Consider the following 27097-nt stretch of genomic DNA (forward strand, 5'->3'; position numbering starts at 1 on the left):
ACAATTTTTGAAAACCAGCTTACAGGTTTGCATTTTTCAAGAGGAGCTGCCATTTTCACCTGCTTTCTGCATCCTTCTACATTTTCAAATTTCTTAAACAAGTTATTTTCTCACCACCACCAAAAAGATCCATTATAAACAAGTAAATCAATCTCAATCTCTCTCTCCTCTCTCTCTCTCCTCTCTCTCTCTCTCTCTCTCTCTCTCTCTCTCTCTCTCTCTCTCTCTCTCTCTCTCTCTCTCTCTCTCTCTCTCTCTCCCTTTCTCTCTCTCCCTCTCCCTCTCCCTCTCCCTCTCCCTCTCCCTCTCAGGGTAGAGACAAGAAGAAATTCTAAATCAGATTCTGGGGACGTGAACAAAGGAAAGGCAGCGGCAATGGAGGTTCAAATTAAATATGAAACATTTTTAGCAAATACACTTCCTCTTGTTCAATTTCCATCCTGAGAGTAGGAACAGCATACTTACAAGCCAGCATCTCTGTTAGCCAGTATCTCTCTCTGTGTTGTCTCTCTTCTTTGGATTTGGATACTTTGAGCTAATTTGGAAGTGTCCGTTAGGTTGCCTACAAAATGATGCTTTAAAGGATCTTACGATGCATAAATTAGGGAGCCCTACAATGGCAGAGGACGGTCATTGTACCTCTTCTCTTTATGCGCTCTTATGGTGGGACCCAAGAGCCTCTTTTTTTTTTTTTAACACTTTAGATGATGGAGCCAGTGAGGGGCTAGTAGCTGGAAAGGAGGTGAGCCCTACAAACCATCCCCCTCCCAAACTTTACCGCTGGTCGTCCCCCCTCACCCTCGACATTATACTGAAGTTTGTTACAAAGTCACTTTAGAAAAACTCCCAGTCTGAATGAAACAAGAGTGGCGTCTTTCACTGGCCTCGGAGTTTCTCGAGGGCGAAGGTAACCCGGACAGAAGTGCGAAGGATGAAGATCGCAAAGGGGAGTGATCTTTCCAAGAAACATCCAACTGGCCCTTTACCTTTTTTGCCTCCGTTATGGGGAAGGGGGGTGAGAGAAAAAGATGTCAATGACCATTGTTTGCTCGTTGGGGATGTTGCTCCGCCCCCCGAGTCTGTCGTAAACCTGGCGCTGGACTAAAATAAACCCGAGATTCCGCAGCTCGGGGGCTCGCCGCGCCGCGGACAGCTCACCACTGGCGCTGCAGCCGGGCCGAGGTGGCGGCGACGAGCTGCCGCCGCGTCCCGCCCGCCCGCGCTCGCCCCGGGCCCCCCTACCTGGCCGTCCGCCGAGCCATGTCGTTGAGCCCCAAGCACACGACGCCCTTCTCCGTGTCCGACATCCTGAGCCCCATCGAGGAGACCTATAAGAAGTTCGGCGGCGTCATGGACGGCGCGCCGCCCGGTCTGGGGACGCCCCTGGGGGCCGCCGCCTACCGCGCGCCGCCGCCCGGCCCCTCCTCGCAGGCTGCGGCCGTGGCGGGCATGCAGCCGGCCCACGCCATGGCGGGACACAACGCGGCCGCGGCGGCCGCGGCGGCGGCGGCAGCGGCGGCGGCGGCCGCTACTTACCACATGCCGCCGGGCGTCTCGCAGTTCCCGCACAGCGCCATGGGCAGCTACTGCAACGGCGGCCTGGGCAACATGGGTGAGCTGCCCGCCTACACGGACGGCATGCGGGGCGGCGCGGCAGCCGCGGCCACCGGCTGGTACGGCGCCAACACGGACCCGCGCTACTCGTCAAGTGAGCGGGGCCAGAAGCGCGGGACTGTGGGCGAGCGGGCGGCGCGGGCTTTTCCCGCCACAGCTGGGGCGCCCGGGTGCTGGCGTTCCAGTCAGCGGCGCCCGAGGGCCGGCGCGCGGGGGGTCCTGGGACGCGGCCTAGGGCTCGTGAGGGGTTCTGGGTCACGGCCGGAGACGCGCGGGGCGGCCTGGGGCGCGCGGGGGGTCCTGGGAGCCCCCCGGGGCACGCGGGGCTGGCCCGGCCCCTGGGCGCGCGGAGGGTGCGGGGCGCGGGGTGCGGCGCTCATGGGGACCTGCGAGGCAGTCGGGGGACCCGTGCCGTCCCGCAAAGCGAGGGGGGCTACGGCGGGAGCGGTGCCCGCGGGCCCGGGGCTCACCGGCCGTCCTTCTTGGGCCTCCTCCCCAGTCTCCAGGTTCATGGGGCCGTCGGCGGGCGTGAACGTGGCCGGCATGGGTTCGCTGACCGGCATCGCGGACGCCGCCAAGTCGCTCGCGCCACTGCACGCGGCCGCGCCGCGAAGGAAGCGCCGAGTGCTCTTCTCGCAAGCGCAGGTCTACGAGCTGGAGCGGCGCTTCAAGCAGCAGAAGTACCTGTCGGCGCCCGAGCGCGAGCACCTGGCCAGCATGATCCACCTGACGCCCACACAGGTCAAGATCTGGTTCCAGAACCATCGTTACAAGATGAAGCGACAGGCCAAGGACAAGGCGGCGCAGCAGCTGCAACAGGAGGGCGGCTTGGGCCCCCCGCCGCCTCCGCCGCCGCCGTCGCCTCGCCGCGTGGCCGTACCCGTGCTAGTGAAGGACGGCAAGCCTTGCCAGAACGGCGCGGGCACCCCGACGCCCGGCCAGGGAGGCCAGCAGCCGCAGGCCCCGACGCCCGGCCCGGAGCTGGAGGAGCTGTCGCCCAGTCCGCCCGCGCTGCACGGTCCCGGGGGTGGCTTAGCGGCTCTGGACGCGGCTACCGGGGACTACGGCGGAGGCGTCCTCGGCGCCAACCTGCTCTATGGCAGGACGTGGTGATGAGCCCCGGGGGTCGGCCTGCCACTGGCAGGATCTGCCAAGAAACTGCAAGAACGGATGGGGGAAAATGTACAGAAGCTGAGCCTTTAGTGCATGGAGATCAGGACGAATGAGTCGCGGAGAGGGTCAGGCTGCTTTGAACCTCTTGGCTGGGGGTGGGAGAAGGCTACAGCCCAGGACCGAATAATGTGACACCACACTTTGAGGTGGTGATTTTCCTTCTTTCGGAAGTTCCTAAGTTATGTGAAGAACTGACGGGATCCACATTCACCACGTTCCTGACGAAAGCTCTCAGAGTTTTAGAAGTTGGAAACTTTTGTTGGTGTTTGTATCTCTATAAATCAACCAGCTTTCACGATGAATCCTTGAAGTGGAATTTATTTTGGGAGATTAATTTGCAAAGCCCCTCCCCTAAGTGCAATTTCGTTAATGCTTGATTGAAAGTAAATTGAATTGTAGCCCAAAGTGGATCATATACACAGCAACATGATTGCCGAGGAATTACTGCCATTTGGGTAAAATAGAGCAATGGAATAAAAAGAATCGAAATACTAATTATATGGATCGTTACTGTTTTTACATTAAATGCTGATTTTAAAATATGTTTATTATTAGACAACCAAGTAACTGTATTTTTTTCTAGAGGACCATAACCCCACCCTCAAGATGAAGCTCATCATAAAAAGCGTTGTAAAATAATTTTTATATAAAATCTGGTCTTTCCAAATTAACTGATGAACATACCATCTCCTTCTATAAACATGGTATTTATACACTTTAAAGTATTTTTGCCTGAATTTGAACTCCTCGACAAAGTACTAAAACAAACAAGTAAAACTGCCAATATTACTTACTATCAGTCAATTTTAAAACATGTCAATAATTGTAATCAAGATATACAGAAAACTAAGATTATACTTTTCCATAATATTTAGAACTTGAGTTGTACCAATTTTATTGTACAGAGAAATGTGTTTACTCTTTAATATGCCAATTTATATTTCCAAAACTTCAAATGAATATTTAAATATAACTTTTTAAAAAAAGTACTTTTTTCTAAAGGTTAAGGGGTCATTTCTTTTTCTTAAGTGGTGTAGGGATTTTTTTTCTTTTTCCTTTGGCAGAGTGTGGCAAACACAGCTCATTTATTCAATATTAAAATAATCATAATGGAGGAAATTAAAGCTGACTGAATAGTGTAAACTTATAGAGTTAATGGAAGTTAAGTAAAATGGGCAAAACGTACTCTCAAACAATCAAAACAGAGGTCACTAGAGACCCCAAACCTCTTCTGCATTTGAGTTTTTAGAAGAACAAATTTGAGACTGAAACATTCGATTTCCTTTTACGGCTTGAACATTTTTCTGGAAAATTCAAAGTAAATTTATAGGAAGGTACATAGAAGTCAAACTTGAACTTTCTCCAAAACGTACATCATAAAGTAAATCCTCCTTTAAAAAATAAAACCTCTAATTCCTTTTACTGCAAGGAAAGGGAAGGGACTATGGAGCAGAGATTGTCTTATCAAACCACCAATGTGCATTTTTTGGAGGATGAGATTTAATTTTAAAGCATTTCAGTAGACAAATTAGTAAAAAAAAAAATGGCGTGATAAACATACAGAAAAATCTCCCAGCGTGAGTTTCTGCATTATTAGCAGACTGACTTCAGAAGTCTGCGCTAATCTCGCGGGTGAAGCTATTACTGATGTGCTGCGATTGAGTGCTTTGTTTTCATCAGTTTGACTATATTACCTCTAAAACATGTTTTAAAAATACACACAGTTTGCATTTTTATTTTTACAGATCAACACTTACAAAAACAATAGCTTTATGGTCCATGGGCATCCAGTGATACCCTTTAGGAAAATAAACCTGTAACCGTTTTTTTTTTTCCTAGATAACTTATTTCCAGAACAAAGAATCCTTTAAATTAAATGAACTCTACTGAAAATAATGTCACCAGGAGCAAACAATCTTTTTCCATTCACCATTTTCTCAAAGTATATTTACTATAGCCATATCTTTTTCCAGTCAGCATTCTCTTAAGTAGTAAAAACCCCAAGCTTGAGGTAATTGCTGCAGAGGGCTTAACATTCTACAACCAGAGACTTACTGAGCACATCCTGACATTAGGAAAAGGTTTGATTCCTGAAACATTGAAAGAAATGTTTTTACTATAGAATTCCACTTTCTGATTAATGCAAAGCAAGAGCCTTTTTCTTCTTTTGCAGTTGGTGCTTCACAAATCTTTTATAAAAATACAAACGGCTAGACTAGGTGAAACTCATTAACTGAAGAGGAGGATAAGTGTCTCCACAACCAAGAGGGAGAACTGAAGCAGGGGCTGGGTGGAACAAAGCCCTCTCTAAGTTGAGCAGAGGCCATAGCAAAACCGGGTTTCAGAAATGCTAACTCTGCAGATGTGGCATTTTGCAATACATTTTGGGGTCTAACATCTTTTCCAGCAGAAGCATGGAAACCAAAATGCAGGATGAAAGTTGCAGGGAGTAACGGCAGGGATTGCAGGTACTTCCATGTAACCTTCATTAGGATGTAAATTGAAGTATGAGAGTGTTCAATTTTGAAGGACACAAGAAGGGTGTTTTGTATACGCAAGGGTGAGAGTGTAACCCAGTTGTCCTATTTAAGGCTTTGCTTAGAACCACAATCTAAAGGTCAGAACAAGTAGTTAATCAACACAGATGTGTTCAAACTCCATTCTGCTAGTAGCTGTTTACTTTCAATTTAAAGCAAATCAGAGATTCAATCCTACTCACTAAATGCACACACTTTCCACAGTGAACAACAATGGCTCTAAAAATGAATTTCTGGACCCTAATTATATAAAGATGTATAGATTTGATTTTTAGATATCAACTTGTGCATATGAGAAAGTAATGCATTATGTGATGACAATATAAATTCCAGTTCAGATACAATGCACAGACAATATTCCCCTGCCATTTAATACCAGAGTATCGTGGTGAACCCCTGTATGTTATTTGAATTTAGGTTTTTTTTTAAAAATAACACTGTTTTGGCTATCTACAAGCCCAGAGAGACAGAGAACTTGTATACATTGTAAAACACAAGATACCTCTTTACTGTTAGTGAGAATTGGTGAGTATCTGGGGAAATTTCAGAGATCCAGACTAGGGAAACATATCCACATGTCACCTAGAGCTCTTCCTTCCAATGAGTATGCAGATTTCTCTGTGATCTCCAGAATGCTTTTTCTAATTTTAATAGTGATGGAGGTTTCTGACAGAGGGCTTTTGGTTTTGCTTAGTTTTGCTTTAGAATGTTTATCTGAAATGGAATGAAATGCTGTTCCAAAAAAAGAAAATCTGTAACCTCAGTATTTGTTAAGGTAGCTTCTAATAAAAAAAAACAAACATTAATACTGTTTAGGCTTAAAGTGCACAATTTTGCAGTAGTGAATACAAACTAAAGCATGCTGTTCTTTTACCCCAGTTCCATAAACAGAGTATAGAAAAACAGCCACATCTATTGGAATCAATGCTGAATGAAGGATGCATATTTCAAGAATTGGCCACTTGTTATTTCGTTTGTTCTTTGACCTTTTTCCTGATTAGAAATGGAGGACTTGGTCAGTCACCAGGAACACAGTTGATGGCACCTTAGTTTTCTGACCCTTTTAGAGTGAACATGAAGTCTTGAAAATATAGTGATGCAAAGCCACTCTGTGGCCTTTAGGGACAAATTAACTCTGGGGAATGTCCAGATTTTAGATTTCTAGGCACAGCTAAATTTAGTTAACAATCAAGACTTTGAATTTTAAACAGAAAATTGGGGCGGCGGTGGGGGCTGTTTCCGATTTTCTTACAGGTTCAGTGCACTTGCCTGGAAGTTGAGACTGCATCCAGGGAGTGGAGATGATGCTACAATGCTCTTAAGGTGGAAGGTCTGAAAGTCCCCACACCCACACTATTCAACACTGCCAGTTTGCCTGCTCCTAGGCAGGCTTTGGGATCCTTGAGACTGTGGGGCCTCAGAACCCTGGGGCCAATGACTGCAGCTTCCAGACTCCACAGAGAGGCCACTTTGACTATGAGAGGTAGCTAACTCTCCTTAGCCCTGCCAACCTGCTGCTCCAGGGCACTGCCACCAGCTCAGCCTCAACTGTGAAATACTTGTGTCCTAACTCTTCAACCTAGCCAAACCTGAGCATCTGACCTCCATCCAGAGGTAGGTGGATCCCTACAACTGGCCAGCCCTGTTATGTTGCCCCATGTCTTTGCAAGGAAATTAACCTACCGGTCATTACACCGTTTGCCTTTGAAAAGCTAAAAGGCAATCTAATACTGATTCAAAGGTGGCTTTGTACCTTTACATCACCCTCTTGGTACTGCAGGGGTAAGGCAGTTGCTTACTCCTTACTAGGTTCTCTTAGATGTTTACAGGCACTGACTTACCACAATTTAATGACACCCTGAAAAAAGGTGCCTTAAAGGTAACTTAATGGAATACAAGTAACAAAACCAGCCTATTGCCTGAAACACGAGGACTTAAGGGGACATTTACAGCCATAAATATCCTACTTGAAAGATTTAAACAGCACTTTAAATGAAATAACGTTATTTTTCTATTCTAACATGGTTACAACTCAGTAAGAGTTGGGGAGGAGGAAGAGCATTCAGGAGCTGGGCAGATGTTCTCAGGACACACCTGTTTCAAAAGAGGGAACCTAGTGTCAGCTAACTTCATTAGGCCTTCTGCTTAGACTTCTTCAAAATCTGTCAGTCAAAACAGAATTTCAAAACTAAACCAAAACCAAGGAATTGGGGAAATAAAAAGCATTAGTATGGATTTGGTGTGCCCATGAAACTATTTACAGTAATTTACATGCTCCCTTTGGAATTCACAGTACTTCATTTAGAGGACTAGACAGCTTTAATATTTGGAAAATGAGAGAAATTAGTAGTAGGATTCATTACTATGTGGAGTGAGGGTAACATACAAAGGCCGACAATTCTTAATGGAGACTCTCCGTTTTAACAAAAGGATCCTGCTGCTTTCACAGCATCAGCAATGGACTCAACAGCTTCAAAATGCCTGTCTATTCAAAGATAAGGTGGATTTCCCCCACACAAGCAAAGATTAACAAGTGTGCTTTAGCAGTGTATTAAAGCAAAAATGTCCTAAGTCAGAAGGTCAAAGAGAAATCTTACCTTATAAGCTTAGGCTATGATAGAAAAACTGAGACAAACCCTCAGTCTTTACAGGAAGGTGTCCTGTCTTAGGTTTGTTTTGGTAATTAAGCGAAAATGCTGTGTGTGAACTGCACACACATTTAGGTTCTTAATGTGTGAAGACTAGGATGAAAGGAAGGAAGAGTTCAAATTGAATTCTACTGTGAAATTCCATTTTAAATATGCTAAGTATAGATTCTTCAGTTGTAAATTAAACTTTCAGCTTGAAAGTTTTAGATGGTCCCTAAACTTTTAGAAGTCCTTAAAACCAGAAAACAAGTATGAAATTTGTAAATATTTAAAGATGTGTTATTAACATGCTAATAAATGCTTCTGTTGAAGTGCTGACTGTATCCTCTTCAAATCTATTGCCCCTGACTTGCTTGACATCTAATTGTAGCAACTGTTTTCTGTAAAAGCTGACTTAACAAAAAAGGCATCTAAGTTAAGACTTTCAGCTGAAATAAAGAACACAAGTAACCAGAGCTTTAAAGTTTAGCTTTATTTTTATTTTTTTTTACTAAAGTCCACAAATTTCTATAAGACAAGTACTTTAATGAAATGCTTCCAAAGAAATTCTGAGCAACATATGCTCTAGTCTGCTGAATGTGCAGTTCAAATGTCCATACCTAATTATTCATGTGTGTCAAAATCAGCACAGAGCTGGTTTGAATTTTAACCATAATGAAAACCCAGGACTCCTAATTTCATCAAATGTGTTTACAAGCTATAATAAATTCAGACACACTGTATTATGCAACACACATCTCTGGAAAGCATCATAAAACAGTGAGATCAGATCAGTAAAAATATACACACAGTTAAAAGAAATACACAAAGTACTGTAGTTTTATTAAAAACTACTACTTGAGAAAGAAATCTTTCCACAGATAGCATAAAAGTATATAATAGTGAAATGATTTGGGAAAGCTTTACAAAAGCCTAATTCCAACTGTATCTTCCTGAGGGTGGTGGCAAAGGGTATTTCCTTCCATCTCTGGGATATCCCTGAAAGTAAACAAAAGAAAGAGTTTATCTTTTGGATTAATATGCCTAATCACCTTACATCTCTGTGGAAAAGCACATCCTGAAGAAGTGGATTGTTTAAGGTACATCACACAGGAATGGGAAGTCTTTGTAAGTATGTGCTCTAAGCCTACAGCTCTAACATAGCTTGTTACAAAGCTGAAGACATATACAAAGGCTGAATGAGTACCCAACAGGCATTAATAACCACATCTAAAAAATTCCCTACAATACAAAACAATGAAATGTTTCTTGTAAATATGTACACTGAGGGTTTTTTTTTACATTTTTATTAAGTTCTTTAAAAATTTCAAACAAATATTTGTTTATTTGAATATTTTGATCATATTCATCCCCTTCCCCTACTCCTCTCAAAACACTCAATGTTGTGTCTCAATTTTTTTTAACCCATCAAGTATAGTTTGTGCTGCCCATATACTCTGGCTATGTGGTCTTCACTGAAGATTGGTCAACCCACCAGGATCCACACCCTTAAAGCAAACAAAGAGCAGCAACAACAAAAAACCACCACTACTTTCCCTCTCTCCCAGTGGCTATCAGCTGCCAGAAGGTCCTTAACTAAGGACTTTGTGTCCAACCTCCCCTCTCCATGCTGGGATTGTGTCTGGTCTGAGCCTGCACAGGTATTACACATGCTGCAGAAACAGCGCTTTACAAATTTTCTACCATTTTGAGCACTTGATAGGAAAGTCACTTATTTAAGCAAAGGAAGAGATTTACTGAGGCCTAAAGACAAATTATTTAGGAATATATTTTTTGTTCAATGAAAAACCAAACATTAAGTAATAAAGTTATTACATAATTACACTTGCAAAAGCATTTCTATATATGAATAATTTCTTAATAATTTGTATGGTTGGGAATATATCTCAGTGGTAAGAGCATTTGTGAAGAGAGTGTGGTTTGATTCCAAAAGAAATAAAAAATTTCTATTTAGGACCACAGGGTTCATTTTGTCACTTAAGCAGTTTACACTATATAGTATGAGAGATCCTCAAGGCTGCAATGTGGGCTAAGGACTTGTTTAGACATATTAATGTCACTAAAAAAAATGAAGGCATGGGCATGACTCTGTAATAACATATTGTAACTTTATTAGTTGTGATTTTAAAAACCTAAGTAGAAGTAAGACTGAAAAGAATGAGTATATTTTCTTAAAAAAAAGTCTTTCAACTTGTTTATTTAACTTCTCAGTGAAGAATTCCACCTCTTCTAACAGCAGGGCTCCTTGAAAGGAAGATGAACTGGGGTTCAGTGTCCCCAGCGCTGCTCCAAACTATGAGGTCACAGGCTTTCCGTTCCTGACCTACCAAACGAAGTGCCTGGACATGGCGTTCTCCACGGTCTCTTCAGCTCTGCGTGTCTTCATTTAAAAAATGCTGTGTTTAATCGACCAGTGCCATCTAAACCCCAGTAGCACAGAGCAGCAATTTCCTGATGTGACTTTTCAAAGATGTTGGGTGGACAAATTAAAAGTAAAATTCTATGAAACGATTTTAATGAATTGTAACAAAATTTTCTCGAAAGGAATTAAGTATAAGCAATTAAGGTGACTACTTTCTTGTAAGGTTGAAACAGACAAGTTTTCCTTATATGTCAGAGATCTTAAATTAAAGAGGGGCACAATTAGAAAATCAATACACAAAGCACTGCAAAAAGCCCGGAGGCAACACCAGGCATACAATTTAAAATTTAAAACCCTTCACATCACTGCAGGTGCCCAATCCCAGGAACAGGACGCACTCTGAGTTGCATCATTCCAATCCTGTTCTCTACCGCGGGTTAGATTAAAGTGCATATAAATTCTGTCCAGGGTATCAAATTGCTAGGAGAAAATATGTTAAGTAGATCCTAGCCTTAAATGTTCCTAAGACTGGGTGGAATTAAAAAAAAAACCTAGTATCATCTCAATTTCTCTATAAACTGTAGTGTTCATTAGAATCACATGGCACTTTGCATTTAGTATAAAATCATCACAGAAAGATTTGCTTCCACAAGAGGGTCTCAATAATGAATCAGATAAGAATTCTAGGATGAATAAAGACAACTGGTAAACAGGTAGGATGTTTTTTATTTTTTATTTTATTTTTTGTTTTTCTCAGCTTCCAGTCAGTCTTCGTTTGTTAATGATGGATCTGGTTTATATTAGAGAATGGTATTCTCCAAGGTAAAAAGAAGTGTTTTGGTGACTGTGACTCATGCTAATCACTACTGACTGCTATGATAAAGGGGACTTGTAGGCTGGGATCCTTGAGCATTGCCCATGTATAAACTACTTAGGTGAGGAGCTTCTCTTAGATGCATTTATAACGGTAACAAAAGTTGAACTACTCTATTAATATTTTCTCTAGAAATACTGGTAAGAAAATATTAAGTCCTAAGAAGCTTAGCAGTGATCGATATGCTGCTTTTCCTCTACAGTCCACGTTGTATTTATTACCTGTCTCCCTCCTCGATCATCACGTCTGGGTGGATATCCTCCAGGCCCAGCCAGCATCTGGTACTGGTTTGGCTGAAAAGCTGCATTTTGGGTTTGGAGCATCCGGTTCCATGGCAGCAGAGGTTCAGCTCCAACACTTCTGTAGAAAGACATAATTATATCGGAAGTGAAGCCTGCTTTACAGCATAAGCCTAAAATGGTCAGGTTGTCTCCTCCAAATTTTAGGACAACCCAATTTGCCTAGATTTGTTATATAGAATATGCAGTATGGTGGCCTTTATGTCTCTTGTAACCAGAGCAGTGTACTGCATTTCATAAAGCACCACAACTTATTAAAAAGAATGTTTAGAGATAATGAGATGGCTCAGATGGTCCAAGTGCATGTCTTACAAATCTGATGACCCAAGTTCAATAACCCAGGACCCAAGCTGGAACCTTCATGTATGCACTGTGAAACACACACCCTGCCACAATAGTGTGCACACACACAAAAATAATAATTTTTTAAAATGAGGATGTTTAAAGTTAGGTGATTTATACAAAATATTTTGTACAGTTGTAAATGTAAAGTTTATTTTTATCATTTGAAGCTCTAGATCCCGGCAAGCTGGCAGGCTACATTTATGAAGCTGTCCAAAAGAATAAACATGTACAAGTAAGAGAAAGAGGCTTTATTTTCAAAATGTCCAGACTCGTTCTTAGATTCTATTCTTTCTAGTTAATTGCAGGTTGCAAGTGAATTCTTACTGCTGAGTATTTTGAATCCAGGGTAGGGAATTTGGCTGTTTTTTTCCCATCCATTATTCTGCTCAATATGTCAGAAGGTCTGATCGTGAAGAAACCTTTTCAAGTTCTATTGATGCAGTTTTCAATTGACCATGGTGACCTAGCAACATGAGCACTAATTGGCATGGGCTGACTGGCATTTGGTGTACAGTTTACATGGGAACACAGATTCAACAGCTATTATAAACCAGTTTGCTGTCCCAGATTACTAGTTGAAAGACATGTTTTAATTGTCTTCAAGTGCCTATTTTAACTTTAGATATACAACAACAGGTAGAAGGCATTAAATCATAACTTAATTAAAACCTGTCACATCAACAATGTAGCAAAGATATTTCTAAAGGCAATAATCACCATTTAAAATGGAACTTTCTCAATATTCACTTTCAACTTTTATTTTATAACCAGGAGAAAAATAAAAAGAAGCAAAACGTTCCTGTGTACTTTAACATTAGAAACCCCGGGGCCGCAGATGATGATAGGAAGAATTTAGTAAAATTTTGCATTTACTAAGGCTCTGACTGGCCAGCATCGCTATAACAATATCAGCATATGAATTTCACTTCTTCATGGGAGAGAAAATCTTAGGCATAAAAGCCTGAAGTTGGGATCATTTGGTGATGGACTCATTCTTAGAACTAGCTATTCATCTGAATCCATCCTCTTTACTCACCACTTACAACAGCCTTCTTAAAAACCAAACAACAAACATGAAAAGTAATTATTCTTGTGTAACAGTTCAAAGACAACAGCTCCTGGTGACCTAGAAAGGCCAAGCTACTCTTCAGAGATAGTGGGTGAAACCAGAGCTCTACTACAACATGCTGCATGTGACCCAAAGTCAGAGTGAGGAACGGGTTATCACCAGTACAAACAAATTCTGGCAAGAATGCCCTATCTGATTCACAAGAACAGTTCTAAGAACACACAAGAACAGTCTTTTCTGGCCTCTGCAGATAGATGAGTAATATTGTAATGGGTTCTGATCAAAAATCATCAATGCTGGGATGTATGTGCAAAATTCACAGGTCAAGATTAACTTTACTTTTTAGTTTTATAAAATAGGTTGGAAGATAAAGCCACAATATAAAACATTCAATTTTTATTTTTGTTCAACATAATCACTAATATTTTTGTTCAAAGATAATTTTTATGATAAAAATCAATAGTAATAAAATTTAAAGAGAAAGAAGAATTAAACAGTGTTGGTATGTATTATCAGTCTGTCTAATGGCAGAAACACCATTTGTATGCATTTTAAGCAATCATTTTTATGTTAATTATATTAATTTGCAAATATAAGCAAACTGAAAGTTATCTGACAAAATGTTTCTGAAATGTGAGAGGGAAATGCTAAAGTTGGCCCACTGTCACTTTTAGTTAGGACAGGTATGGTGGTGCACACTTTTATTCCCAACACTCTGGGGCAGAGACAGGCAGATTCTATGAATTTGAGGCCAACCAGGTCTGCTTAGGAAGCTCCAGGACAGCCAAAGCTACATAGTGAAACCCTGTCCCAAAAAATCAAAATAAACAAACAAACAAACAAATAAATAATAGCCAGTGGCTATAGCCAGGCAATAGTAGTGCATGCCTTTAATTCCAGAACTCGGGAGGCAGAGGCAGGTGTATCTCTGTGAGTTTGAGGTCAGCCTGATGTACAGGGTAAGTTCCAGGATGGCCAGGGCTACACAACACTGTGAAACCTTGTCTCAAAAACAAAAACAAAAACAAAACAAACAACAAAAAAAACGTAGTTAGTCATTATAAACTGAGGTAATTTCTAAGCCAAGGTTCTTAGTAGGTGCCACAGTGGTGACAGTCCTCTTAAGTTTCCAAATCACTGCTCTCAAGACCTGTTGTTAAATGAAGCCTGCCAATTTGGGTAGTTTAAGTTTGTACGATGGTTAATCACAGTTTTTAAAAGTTTTCCCATCATTCAACTGAATACCCACAAGTAAAAAACAAAAACAAACAAACAAAAATCCCAAAATCAAATAAAAAAAAAAACCTAAACACTTACCTTCGATAGGTTAAAAAGATACTAAAATGCAGGCTAACTCTGCTTAGTATTGGCACCATAACACAAAGTATTTTGTTTGGGGGAGGGGAAGAATGGCTTGTTTTTGAGACAGTCTAAGCAGCCCTAGTAGGCCTTGAACTCAGATTCTTCCGCCTCATCCATCTCAATTCTGAGATTACAGATGTAAGCCACCATGTAAGTCTCTTACTGGTTTTTTCTTAAAGATATGATGTTTATTTATTTATTTGCATGTGTATGTGTGTAAGGTCAGATGATAAGTTGAAGGATTAGTGTTCCTCTTACACCATGTAAGACTTGGGGATATAAATCAGGTTTGTCAGGCTTGGTGGCTGACGCCTTTACCCACTGAGCCCTCTCTCTGTATTTTTAGGCCAAAGGAATATATGAATTTAAAGTACTACTATCACAAAGCAAAAACATAATTCAAGACAACATATCAAAGTTTAGGAAACAAGATACATTCAAAAGCTTTTTTTTTTTTTTAAATAGGATTCTCAACAACACTCAAAACTAGTGAACTGGAAATATTCTGAATTACGATCGTAAGACCACCACCATCTACTATCCATAGCTTCTTGTTAAAGAAAAATGGTTCCTCCTCTCTGCCTTGTAAGGTCTGAATAGCAGGAACTGACAAGTATTATGAAAATGAATAGACTGTATCCACTTATTAGCTACAGTTTAGGAGAGCAGAATTCAAACTTACTTTTTATTTATGAATAGAATGGTTTCGTTCACTAGTACTCAGGAGACTGAGACACAAAGGTGCAAGTTGTAGACCAACACGGCCACACAGAGAAACCCTACCTAAAAAAGTAGAGTTAGTTCCGTTTCCTAAAAAAAAACCATGAGTTAAGGATTCTATAAATGCTTACCTTTAACCTTTTCTTTCAAGGATGGCTTTAAAGTATCTAAAACAACTCAAAATACATACAAAACTCATTCCTAGCTTCCTAGGTTCACAAAGTCAGTCAGGTTAATAATACTAGTTGGTAAGGGTAGAACAAGAACAAGAAAATGATGGACAGGGCTAAGAAGGGGACAAAGACGGTGGTCTTAGAAATGCTTTACATGTGTACACAGAGAAAGGAAAGCTGCTGCAACTACAGAAGGAGCCTCAGAAGTGCAAGCCGATCCTTCACCTCCTTTGATGTGCTGTGGCTTTATATTATGCTCAGAGTAAACAGTCTGGTGAGTTCTGTTCTAAAAAGTTTCTTGGTAAAGAATAACATGGAAGAGTGACCTTGGATAAGCTACTGAACTATGTGTTTCACTTTAAGTAAAAATGAAAATTAACAGTATCTCCTTTAGAAGGTAGCTGGGAGAAACATACACTCACATTTTTAAACAGATGTTAATTCAGTGCTGAAAATTCTTAAGCAGAAGATAATCATTAGAAATTGTTATTAACATAGCAAAGAAGAGAAAAACAACAGGAGGAAACCGAGTCTAATAATAACTTAGAAGAATTTCTCCCTCTACTTCTCTTTTAAAATCGTGTTAATTTGGTTGTTTATCTGTAATCTCTACTCTCAGACTTGGGAGAAGGTAAGAAGATTGGAAGTTCAAGGCCAGCCTGGGCTCCTTGATGATAATTAAATACATGTTCTATGCTTTGAGCACATACATTAGAAACATCAATACATGCTTATCAGTTGTATTAAATTTAAAATATGACTTGCATGACACCATTGATGAAGCAAACAGCTGAATTACACAAATCTTTGTGGTAATCTTGAACTAAAACACAAAGAATTCTGGAGGATGTGAATAACTACTGAGTGTTTATGTAAGAAGAGCACCATTTCTAGCCCCATTTGTTAATATACTCCATTCACTACAGATGTGAACAGATCAAAATGGTTAACTCAGCAAAGAAAAAAACAGATAACTGGAACAGAAAGTGAGAAAGAAAGCTTAATTGGAATGGGACTCCATTTTGTTTTACATTTATGGATGTTGGAAAAATAAAATCCAGCTTGGATTTTAAAGCATCATTAAAAATATTATCCCACAGATGTTAAAAATTATTCATAACATGCCCATGCTGACTTCTCATGGATAGTTCATCTGACTTAGGAACACAGAACTTATGAATGAAGGAACACATGTCAAACATCCCTTGTTATTAAACCATGTCACATTCTTTCTAGTCCATGGTACTTATTAGACTGCAGATCCCATAATCCTCTTCTGAGTCCCTTCTGCATTTAATTCAGTTCAGTCTTAAGTAGTTGAAGAAACTGTTTTCAGTGGCAACTAATAACTACTGACCTACAGTGACACTGCTCTACAATAGGCCTGTCAGCCCTGAAAAAGTTGTACCAAAGAAGCTGATTAGGACTTGAGAGGTCTGTAGTAAGAATCAATAGCTGGTCTGTACTAATGCTGTGCTGCTGGCAGACATGATAAAAGTGGAACACCATTAGTTATGCCTCATTAAACTGCACAACCCTGCTTAAAAGAAATTTGTTTAGCCTGACAAAAACCTAATACAATTTTAAGCTCTCTGTGTTGCATTTTTTAGAGTACCTCAAAGCTTCAATAAAATAAAGTCCAAGAGAAACAAGAAACATAAGAAACTATATAAACACAAGCATTTTAATTCCAAGTATTAACTTCATATTTCCTAAAAACAGGTGTAGGAAAAATTATTTGGGGTGGGAGGGAAAGTATTATTTCAAACCAGGTAGGTTTTGTAAGCAGCCAACCCCCCCCCCACACACACACACACACCATGTCAATACAGGCAGCATTTAAAACATGCTTGCTTTAGCATTACCTGTCAAATCTCTGCTGCTGGAAAAGAGGAGGAGGACCTCGCCAGGAATCTTGGGGCCTCATATCTGGAAAATAAATAGGAGGAGTTCATAGAAACCTTGTTAAAGTATTCTCTATCACCTGTCCACATAGTTTATAATTCAAAGTCCTGGAAAGGAAACAAGATAACATGTAAACAAAGTAAGCAAGCTAGAATCAGAAATAACCATGAATGTAAAAATAACCAACAGAATCAACAAAGACTTTTGCTGATTATGTCTATGTTGCTAACAAGTTGGTTTTGGTAACCTTGACCATACTCACACTTTTCTCTCATTTGCTATACTGTGTAGCTATGTGCTACATACACACACTTTTTACATGTATTTTTTAAATGCTATACACAAAAGAGAAGATCTTGGCCTTGTTTATGACTGCACACTGAATTGGTAATATAATTGGACTACACTTTGATACTTTCCTCATGAGTGTGCCAGCTATGACACTGTCAAGTGGAAAGCACACAATCTCTATCCAATACAAACCACCAAGAGAAGCTAATGAAAGAACCACCCATTTTACATAGTTTCCTGATCATCAACCTCCTACCCCATTAGTGCAAATCTGAACTGGCAACTTTATCTACTCAGAAGAAACACAATAGCTGCTTCCATAAACCGAACATTACATGAAAGGAAATTCCTGTCCAGGAGTGACATTCACATTCAAAGCACTCAGGGGGACAGAATCAACTAACTACTGCTTCTGGTATCAGCCTTGCTGTTACCATCTGCCTTTAGCAGGGTCTGCTGTACCCTAATTAAAACAGCTGGATCCAGAAACTATGTAATGAGCTCACTGTGTGAGGACATTACCTATCTCCAGACTCCTAAGACCAGGGACAGCACAGCTTACTATATGTATTCAGGCCCATATTTTAATGGAAACATAAACCAAAACTATGCTTTTCAAAATTAATTTCTTAAGGGAAAGAAGAAATAAAAGTTTATCCCTAGTTAAGAACCAAAAAATGTACAATTTTGTTTTACAAAAAAAGAATTATGCTTTTAAAAATTTCATAGAGCACAATGGGCAAAGTATATACAGTACATGGCATCTGGTGATTGTGACATAACACAGCTGGCCTCCTCTGCTCTGGGCTTTCTTCCATCTCCACAGTACTGAGAAGGCCAGTGTGAGGCAATTCTCTAGATGTGGACATACTACCCAAATATCCATACCAACAAGCATGGTTTCCAGTAGTCAAAGAGGCACTCCTTTTTCACAATGGAAAGGATGCTCTTCACCAGAAAATCAAGCAATCTCTAGCTGAATTATATCCTGTTTTACTATTTAATAATAAAATTACTAGCAGTCAAGCCGAGTCATAACAGAGTGGAGGTTTCTCATTGGTTATCAGATATGAAATATAACTCAAGGCCTCCGTAGAAATTTTGGAAGCTTATTACCATCAAGTCCACAGAAATGGAGAAGAAAGGTGCTTGTTGGGCCCTGAGTGAATCACTACTACAGACTATAAATTGCCAGAAAAAAGCTGTATTTTATCTCATTTTTTTGAGGCAGGGTCTAGCCTAGCCTTAATATATATATATATATTATGAAATATATATATATATATATATATATATATATATATATATATATATATATATATATATATATATATTGACCTTCTGGTCTTGCTGATTCTAGTTTTTGAGTACTGGGGATTAGAGGTAAGCACCACTACCAGGCCTGGTACACACGGCGCTGGGACACTGAGCCCATGGCTGTGTGCTAGACAAGCACTCTACCAACTGAGCTAAACCTTAGTCCCAAAGAAAATCTTGAACAGGTAGAGTCTAGAAATTCTATAAGAACAGCGATTATTTCATTTGTATGACATCCTTAGATGGAAAATGTGAGATTTACTAAACATAGTTAATTTTCAATGAGTTGCAACTTATGAGAAAGCAGTCTACTGAAAGTAAAAATCGGCATTTGTACTTTTTCAGATTATTTATAAACTTATATTTATATACTTATATTTATTATTATACATTTATTTATAAACTGGTTATTTATAAGCTTATTTTATAAATTTTATAACTTTATTTATAAAATGATTATTTATAAACTTGAAGACCAATTCTTCAAAATGGTATACAAAAATTAGTTGAGAAACAGTTAAAATGTTTTTAAAAATATTGTATTTTAATGTCTTTACATGCACAAAATTAGGTAACAGTCTGATAAGCAAACAAAACAAAGTCAACAGAACGAATGTGCTCAGACCCTCTCTAGCATCACTTTGCAGGCTTCTTCACTTCACCGCGGAAACATGCCTTTGTTTAACATTAAGACTTAACCCTCTAAGTCTGGTTCCATGACGTCCCCTAATAAACACAGAATACATACTCTCTATGGTACTTAGAAAAAACTTTCACACGAAACCCGATTTTTAAAGGCCAAATGAAGACAATGAAAAAGATATATGTACATTAAAATAAACTTTCTAGGCCACTTTATTCTGAAAATGAAGGGGGAAATTTATTTTCTCCTACAACATGTACAATTGGAGGGTAATGCTATTACCACCATCAATACACACATTCAATTCAAACCTGCAGCACATTAAATTAAGAAAACGTTATTTTCAGGAACTGGAATGAACTACATAGACATCAAGAGTTAGGCACTCCCTAACACTCTACCTTTAAGTTCTAGAAAATGGTGATGAACACTCATTCCCATGTCACCATTTCTGGTGTATCAAGTGTTTCTGTATTTAATCCTCATTTTCAAAACAACCCCTTTTCACATAATCTCAGTATTAGCAAATACATGATGTTTTCCTAAAACTTAAGCAAATACAAAATTTAAAATTTTTTGTCATAATTATTAAGCATCCTTTGTTTTTAATCCAAAAAGAAAAATGACAAAAAAAAAGAGACAACATTTTTCAAAGCTATCTTTAAACATTTTTTTCATGTAGCTCTGAGTAATACACATAGCCCTTAAGTATTCATAAAGCAGAAATCTTTCCTGGCTGATAAGTAATGAAGTAGACAGTAAAACAAACTTATTACCATTCATTTGTATGGCTCTAACAGAAGATCTTTTTGAGTGGGAGAAAAAAAACCTGTGAGACAATGAATTGCACTTCAGAAGGTACAAGCGCAAAGGGGAATAAAAAGACAGTTTATTTTTTTCCTTTGGTCTTTAAAAACCTATCCCTTTTCTAGAGCTCTAAGGCCACATCAACCAAGTTTTGCCATTAGCTTCTCAAGTGACAATTTATTTAATCATTGTGCCAATCACAGAAAAGATTGCTTGTTTACTGACTGCAGTAATCACAAATCACTTTTCAAATGCAGCTAATTGACAAGTTTACTGTCCAAAATGAAGAGAAATCACACATCAGGTTCTTTGGAATGCAGAAACTCAATGTTTAATTCATACTGAGTGCTGAGGGCTACACTTGACTCCAACAAGTTATCAATGAATGAACAATTACAGCTCCAAACTATCGCATTAAAGGCAAACTAAAGACCAACAGTAAAAAACACCAATGGCTCACGGTTGGTAGAAGTAGCAGTTTGACCAAATAGTTCATCTTCAGTGGATTTTAAATCATATTATAGAAAATAATTATGCCACTAAAAATTTTTTTTTAAGATTAAGTGGTTTAGTCCAGAGAAACTAGGTAAAAAGTAGGACCCTAAGAGGGACACACATGGAGGGTCCAGGACAGGGAAATAGTTAAGATCTCCTGGGTAAACTGTGAAGGAGTAGAAGGAAGGGGATGGGGAATGGGAATATGAGGGCTCAAGATGGCCAAATTGGGGGAAGAACGGAAAGAGGGAGCAATGAAAGAGATATCTTGATAGAAAGCCACTATGGGGTTAGGGAGAAACCAGGTGGTAGGGAATTCCCAGGAATCCACAAGGATGACCCCAGCTAAGACTTCTAGCAATAGTGGATATGGTGCCTGAACTGAGAACCTATATCCAGTAACTGATGGAAGCAGATACAGTGATCCACAGCCAATCACTTGGCTGAGCGTCTGGAGTTTAGCTGAAGAGGGAGAAGAGGGATTATATGAGCAAGGGGGTATCAAGATCATGACTGAGAAAACCACAGAGACAGCTGACCTGAGCTAGTGGGAGCTCACTGACTCTGGACTGACAGCTGGGGATCCTCTATGGGACCGAATTAAGCCCTCTGAGTGTGTGTGACAGTTATGTAGCTTATCTGTTGGGGTGGGAGGGCTGGCAGCGGGACCAGGACTTATCCTGGGTGCATGAACTGGTTTTTTGAAGCTTATTTCCTATAGTGGGATACCTTGCTCAGCCTTGATGGGGGTGGGGGGGGGGAGGTGGACCTGCCTCAACTTGATATACCAGACTTTGTTGACTCCCCAAGGGAGGCCTTACCTCCTCTGAGGAGTGGATGGGAAGCAAGAGAAGCAGGAGGGGGAACTAGACTAGTAAAATTTTAAATTAGAAACAAAAAAAGATTAAGTGTTTTAAGGTTTTTTTTTTTTCTTTTTCGAGATAGGGTTTCTTTTTGTGTAACAGCCCTAGCTGTCCTGAAACTAAATGTAGACCAGGATGGCCTGGAACTCACAGAGATCTGCCTGCCTCTGTCTCCCAAGTTTTGGGATTAAAAACATATGCCACCACCACCCAGCTGTTTTAGTCTTCAATTTTACTAAAATAAAAAAGTTTCTGACAAAGCTTTGAGCTTCAAATTTCTAGTGAGTGATTTTCTTCATACTGAGTGATTTTCTTCTACAGGTTAAAGACTCCTGTTAAGTCAAGCACCAAAGTCAAATACCACTGACCAGTGTAGCATTTCCCAAATAGAGATGTTGTCTTAGGGTTTCTATTGCTGTGAAGAGACACCATGACCATGGTAACTCTTATAAAGGAAAAACATTAAATTGGGGCTGGCTTACATTTTCAGAGGTTTAGTGCATCATCATGATGGTGCTACATGGTGACAAGCAGGCAGACATGGTGCTGAAATTTCTTAACTGATTAGGCAGAGTGATCTGAGACACTGGGCATGGCTTGAACATATATGAGACCTCAAAGACTGCCTCCGCAGTTACATACTTCCTCCAACAGGGCCATAGCTACACCCACACCTCCTAACAGTGTCAATCCTTTTTTTCTGTCAAACCACCACAGATGTGTTGGATTGTTTTTTGATTTGAACAGGGTTTCTCTATAGCTTTGAAGACTATCCTGGAACTAGCTCTTGTAGACCGGGTTGTACTTGAACTCACAGAGATCCGCCTGCCTCTGCCTCCTTAGTACTGGGATTAAAGGTGTGCACTACCATGTCTGGCAGATTATATTGTTCTTTGAGACAGGGTCTCCCTCTGTGACCCAGTCTGACCTCAAATTTGTGGAATCCTCTTCCTGTCTTAGCCTCCTAAATGCTGCTGGGATTAGAAATGTGTTATCATGCCTAGTGCAACTGATTTTTGGTAGTCACAAGCAGGCCTTTATTTTGTGTGTGTGTGTGTGTGTGTGTGTGTGTGTGTGTGTGTGTGTTTCAAAGATTTATTTTTATTTATCTGTAATGGATGTTTACTTGCACATGTCTGTCTAAAATGTGCATGCAGTGCCCTCGAAGGTCAGAAGAGAATTGTGAGATTCCCCTAATCCTCTGGAACTAGGGTTACTGATGGCTGTGAGCCTCCACGTAGGTGCTGTGACTTGAACCTGGGTCCTCTGGAAAAAAAGCCACTGTTCTTAATCACTGAGCCATCTTTCTATTTTTTAAAAAGACACATCCAATATGTTATAATAGTGATATAATTATGAATATATAATAAATTGAGGAAAAAGAAGAGTTAAAGGTAAGTAACTAACAGACACTATCCAAAGAGATCACAGTAGTAGTAAGCTGTTACTGAAACTTAGGAACATAATGCTTTGGGTTAGTTATGGCTTAAGTGTCCCTCTAGAATGACATGTTGAAATAGGATTCTCACTGTGAGGTATTAAGGGAGTGGAGTCCCAGGCTACTTAAGGGAGGATCACTTTAGCTCAAAACTTTAAGGGAAACCTGTACAAAATACTAAGATCTTGTCTGAAAAACAAAAAGGAACGGAGAGGCTATAAGGGGACAATGACAGGGAGAAAAGAGAGTGATTATGATTAGGTTACGATCATCACGGGGTCACCCATGACTAAATCACAGTTAGTTTACTAAGCCTAGAAAATATCCCCATCTCTTACTACATGCTGTCCAATACTGCTTTAGGGCTCTGCCAACAAAAGGCTCAGCAACACATGAAGTTCTTTAACCCTGCTCTTTCAGAATGAAGAACCCAGATAAAAATTTCTTTATTGGGCCAGGCAGTGGTAACACATGACTTTAATCCCAGCACTTGGGAGGTAGAAGCAGGTAGATCTCTGTGAGTTTGAGGCCAGCCCAGTCTACAGAGTGAGTTCCAGGACAGTCAGAGCTACACAAAGAAACCTTACCTTGAAAAAAAATATTCCTAACTTAGGCATTCCATGAATAAGGGATAAAGGAGCTGTTAAATGGTGGGCACATGCTTCTCCCTTTGCTGTGCAAACTTGTTTCATCCCATGGAAGTATATACAATGCAGTATGTAAGAATTCCTGATAACTATCATCTTAAGAAAAAGTAGCTAAACTAAGATTAATTATATTGACTCTAGCATTTCAGCATCTCAATTCCTTTTTCTTTTCTTTCCTTTTTTTTGGGGGGGTTGGGTTTTCAATACAGGGTTTCTCTGTGTCCTGGAACTCACTAAGATCCACCTGCCTCTGCCTCCCAAATGCTGGGATTAAAGGCTTGTGCCACCACCACCCAGCATCAATTCTTTTTCTAATATGGATCAATTATGGACAGAAATAAATGGTTAAGAGCCATAAGAAAAAAGAGAACTGAAAAGGAAAGTGTCAGTAAAGAGCTGGCTTTGAAAATGATCTGGACATGCTCTTATTATTTATTTCCTACCAAAATCTCAGGGTATAGAGTTCTTTCAAACTGATTAGACTGCTCCATTGCACATAGCAGGCATTAAGAACAAAGACGAGGAAGGAAGCACTCAGAAATGTCATCTGCTAGATATTAGAAGCAAAGTAGGTATTTAACTACTGTACTACATAGATTCCCAGTGAACTTACTAAACTCTGCACCCCCCCCCCAAAAAAAAGAAAGAAAGAAAGAAAAGAAAAAAAATAGAATAAGGCATTGGAGAGATGACAGCAGTCAAGAGTACTAATTCCCAGCACTCACAACTACCTGTTAATTCCAGCTCCAGGGGAATCTATGCCTTCTCCACTGGCATACATGTGGCATACATACACATGTGGCATGTACACAAACACATACAAGACACATAAATAAAAGTAAATCTTGAAAAATGAAAACTGTTGCAATACAAAGTTTCCCTAACAGTGAATTATGATGTTGTATTCGATTTCAGTAAGTAATACAACACAGCAAAGCCACAGCATCAGATAGCATACCTGATAACAAGTGGGCCCTGAGAGAATGAGACCTTCAGAACTCATTTCTTCTTAGGGACTATGTCCAGAAAATCTGTGCTTCAAGTTAGAAATGGTTTGTAAATCAACTGGCATTAAGACAGTGATAAACACAGAGCACAGACACATCCTAACAATCTCCAACTTTACCTGGCACTTTACCTAGCATAACCACCTAAAGCAACATCTGATTGTACGACATAAAGTACTGAGATACAATTTGGATCAAGAAAGGATGGCTTCAATCTGTTGTGACAGATTGAGCCTGTTGTCCCAGCACTCAGAAGACTAAGCAAAAGAATTTCTGAAGTCTAAATCAGGCAGTGGTGGCGCACGCCTTTAATCCCAGCACTCAGGAGGCAGAGGCAGGAGGATCTCTGTGAGTTCGAGGCCAGCCTGGTCTACAAAAGCTAGTTCCAGGACAGGCTCCAAAGCTACAGAGAAACCCTGTCTTGAAACCCCCCCTCCAAAATAGGAAAATTTCTGAAGTCTGAGACCAATCAGGGCTATGGCAAACACAAAATCTTATCTCAAAGACAACAAAAAACAACAACAAAACAATTGAGATGGGAGAGAGGGAGAGAAGCTTAAAGACTTCTGAGTTCTCTGCTTAAAGCAGCACTCTTTCTTTTTATTACACATGGTAGCAGAGATCAAACACAGGACCCTGACAAGCAAGACAAAGATCTATTGTTGAGTCACATTCCCTGCTCCCATCCTTCTTTAGAAATTAATTTTTTGTAAAAAGATTACAACCATTCAAAAAATAGATTTTAAGTGTTATTGCACCTCTGACTTAACAAATGCTAGCCTCTTGCCAAAGCCAAATGCCGTCCCGATATGGGATTCCCCTCTGTATGCTATGAATACCATTGGTTAATAAAGAAACTGACTTGGCCTGATAGGGTAGAACAGAGGTAGGCAGGACTAAATGCTGGGAGAAAAAAGGGCGGAGTCAGAGAGAAGCCATGCAGTCCTGCCAGAGCCGGAGGGAACTTTACCTGGTAAGCCACAGCCACATGGCAATACACAGATTACTAGAAATGGGTTAAATTTAGACGTAAGAGTTAGTCAGTAAGAAGCTAGAGCTAATGGGCCAAGCAGTGATTATAATAATAAAGCTTCTGTGTGGTTATTTTGGGGCTGGGCGGCAGAAACAAACAAGTAGCCTTCTACTATAGTCTCCTCACAGCTACCCTTGCCTGGCTGGATATCAACCAGAAAACCAGGAATGGAAAAGTAAAGGCTGTATCAAGATAGTAGCCTGATCTGTATTTTCATGGTGAATGAGCACAGCCATGAACTCAAAAATAACATTAAATGGGAATAAAATTAAAATCAATGGGAAACCTAAGTACTCAACTGTTTTCTAACATTACTATGGCAATCAAAATACTATATTCTTTTGTAGCTGACTTATAAACTGTTTCTAAAACAAGTTTTGAGAAGTGAAAGAAAGGTCAAGGTTCTGTCAGATGAGAGGTATTACCAACTAAAGCAATGCCTGGCTTCATGTTAGGTAGAACTAACATACAATTTGGGCCAAGATAGGAATACTTTTATCCTTTAACATCTAAATGATCACAATTTCAACTCTTCAAATATTTGAATTAATAGATAGACACCCATCATCTACATATACCTCTTTCTGTGTAGTTTACTCAGAAATAGATTTATAAAGAAAGAAAAGGAAGAAATTCAGTTCACCTTAATTAGCTAGATATAAACAAGAGAGAAAGTATTAGGAAGATTTCTCATTAAGTGCTCTCTTTCAACTCTTCTAGAATTGCTTAATTCTACTTCTCCAGCAAAGCATCCAATCTTTTTGGTAATGAGGATGAAGACCAGCCTTTGCTCATATTTCATTTAGAATATAAAATAACCAATCAGTAAAAACTTACTTGACATAAGTTTTGGAATCTGAGCTTGACCTCTCAACAGTGGCCTGTGTAAGCTGCCCTGGTAAGCTGCAGGTGGTGGTGCATTGTTGCTGTAAACACCAGTCCCCGAGCCTCTTGGCATAACGTGGCTGTAAAAGAGATCCTCACATAAGATATTGAGAGCTATATACAAATATTTATTAATACATTAAACTGACAGATCAACTATTAGTTGTTGCCTCTTTTAGACCTGATTCATATAATAAAAGGTTCATAATTAATGTTCAAAACTGTACACATAATAGTGATAGCAAATGCTCATCTGCCATATCAAGATGGCCATAATCCTCTAAACATCTAATTACTTATGCAAAAGCCAACAAATTGTTTTTTCTGTATATGTAAGCTTTTTCCCTCGAGGATCTATTCTGTTGCTGTCACTACTAATCCTGTTGCTGTCACTACTAATTATTATGCTATATTCTGCTATTTTAATTTATCAAATCAAACACTGCCCTGTGTCATTCTTTACTCTTAATTATAACATGCGATCTATAAGCTATTTCCCTAAGCTACTAAAACTTTTCTCTCACTTAGTGCTATTATTATAGGTTTTGATGAGTAAGACATATTTAGGAATACAGCTATGCTCCTTTGAA

The 27097-nt window shown here is 39.8% G+C and overlaps 2 protein-coding genes across 3 annotated transcripts in view; one reads left to right on the forward strand and one right to left on the reverse strand.

Moving 5' to 3' along the window:
* The first annotated feature begins 1248 nt into the window (after nt 1-1248).
* Nucleotides 1249-2727, forward strand: Nkx2-4 (NK2 homeobox 4). Its single transcript, XM_038332251.1, has 2 exons — nt 1249-1708; nt 2114-2727. Exons 1-2 carry the CDS (start codon nt 1261-1263, stop codon nt 2725-2727), a joined length of 1062 nt encoding a protein of 353 aa, XP_038188179.1. The 5' UTR covers nt 1249-1260.
* A 5695-nt stretch (nt 2728-8422) lies between these two features.
* The window catches only part of Xrn2 (5'-3' exoribonuclease 2), a 71102-nt gene continuing 52427 nt past the window's right edge, over nt 8423-27097 (reverse strand). For both annotated transcript variants that reach the window (XM_038329245.2, XM_038329247.2), the window contains 4 exons: nt 26460-26587; nt 17042-17105; nt 11430-11568; nt 8423-8950 (listed from right to left, as the gene is read on the reverse strand). In XM_038329245.2, the coding sequence (XP_038185173.1) occupies nt 8885-8950; nt 11430-11568; nt 17042-17105; nt 26460-26587 (397 nt within the window). In that variant the 3' untranslated portion in view covers nt 8423-8884. The remainder of the gene's footprint in view (nt 8951-11429; nt 11569-17041; nt 17106-26459; nt 26588-27097) is intronic.

This window comes from Arvicola amphibius, chromosome 5 (assembly GCF_903992535.2).
Source record: "Arvicola amphibius chromosome 5, mArvAmp1.2, whole genome shotgun sequence".
In the NCBI taxonomy this organism is placed as follows: Eukaryota; Metazoa; Chordata; class Mammalia; order Rodentia; family Cricetidae; genus Arvicola; species Arvicola amphibius.